Source organism: Aplysia californica, unplaced genomic scaffold (assembly GCF_000002075.1).
Source record: "Aplysia californica isolate F4 #8 unplaced genomic scaffold, AplCal3.0 scaffold00071, whole genome shotgun sequence".
Taxonomy (NCBI): Eukaryota; Metazoa; Mollusca; class Gastropoda; order Aplysiida; family Aplysiidae; genus Aplysia; species Aplysia californica.
Window position 1 is genome coordinate 38,367 of NW_004797341.1, and position 1,073 is coordinate 39,439.

At 37.3% G+C, this 1,073-nt stretch overlaps 1 protein-coding gene across 1 annotated transcript in view; it reads left to right on the forward strand.

Moving 5' to 3' along the window:
* LOC106011208 (clathrin coat assembly protein AP180) overlaps positions 1 to 1,067 on the forward strand; it is a gene marked incomplete in the record, with an annotated part of 13,310 nt that extends 12,243 nt beyond the window's left edge. The window contains 1 exon segment of the mRNA XM_013080015.1: positions 115 to 1,067. Coding sequence (XP_012935469.1) covers positions 115 to 213 — 99 coding nt within the window.
* Between the last annotated feature and the right edge of the window lie 6 nt (positions 1,068 to 1,073).

Here is a 1,073-nt window from a genome sequence, read left to right on the forward strand (position 1 = left end):
GGTTGATCACTATATAAATGTCATTTATTATTTATAATTATATTAATAATTTTATTTATTATTATTATTATTATTATAATTGTTATTATAAAATTCTCCAAACCAATCCTCCAGATTTTCACCGCTGGAAGCGCTGTCTGCAGACGATACTTTACGAAACTTCCGGAACTAGGTATCACCCCACCACCCGTCAGCCAACCAGAATCCTCGTAAAAGTCAGCTGACCAAAGCCACCAATCAGTGCTCATCGTTCCTATTAATCACTCTGATTGAATAAACGTTATACAAGTATAAATATATTTAATTACCAGTTTCATTGAAGATGGCATAGACTACTTCAAGATGGTTCACTTTCTAAAAATGGGACGTCGGCCACCTAAACGCAATAATAATAATTTTATTAGTGTATTTAAGTACTGTGTTTATCAAGGATTGCATGGACTACTACTACCACAAGATGGTTCGCGCACTAACATGTGGTCTTCAGCCTCCTAAACACAATAATAATCATGTCGCCACGGGCTCTAGTGGAAACTCTCTGTTTCGTTTCTCAAGCAGAGGTTCTTTTTTAACAATCTGTACTTATGACTCTTCATAAAATAGTATCTGCATACAATAACATTAATGTACCCACCCATAGTCAAAATAGTATCTTGCGTACAATATCATTAATGTAACTGCACATGTTTTAAACAGTATCCTGTATACATTGACATTAATGTTCCCCCTTACGTTTTTAACAGTCTAATGGGTGAGTGAACCATCTTGAGGTGTATGTATATGACGATACTTCTGAGGAAGAACCCGTTTAAGTATGTCATTCTTGCTTCTACAAATTGGCGTGCATGTTTTGAACGCAGTGTTTAATAATAAAACGACAATCCATCAATTTATTTATCTCATTCTACTTACTTGCTGTCCCACCCATCTATCTCGGTATTGTCGTTCCAGCCTCTGAGGGCACGGGTGGGCGTTTGTTCATGTGTATCTATACTACTGTGCTATTGCAAGGGAGGGGGGCTGAAGGAAAGTATTTTTAAGGTAGGGGTGGACGCTACAGAGAGAGAGAGAGG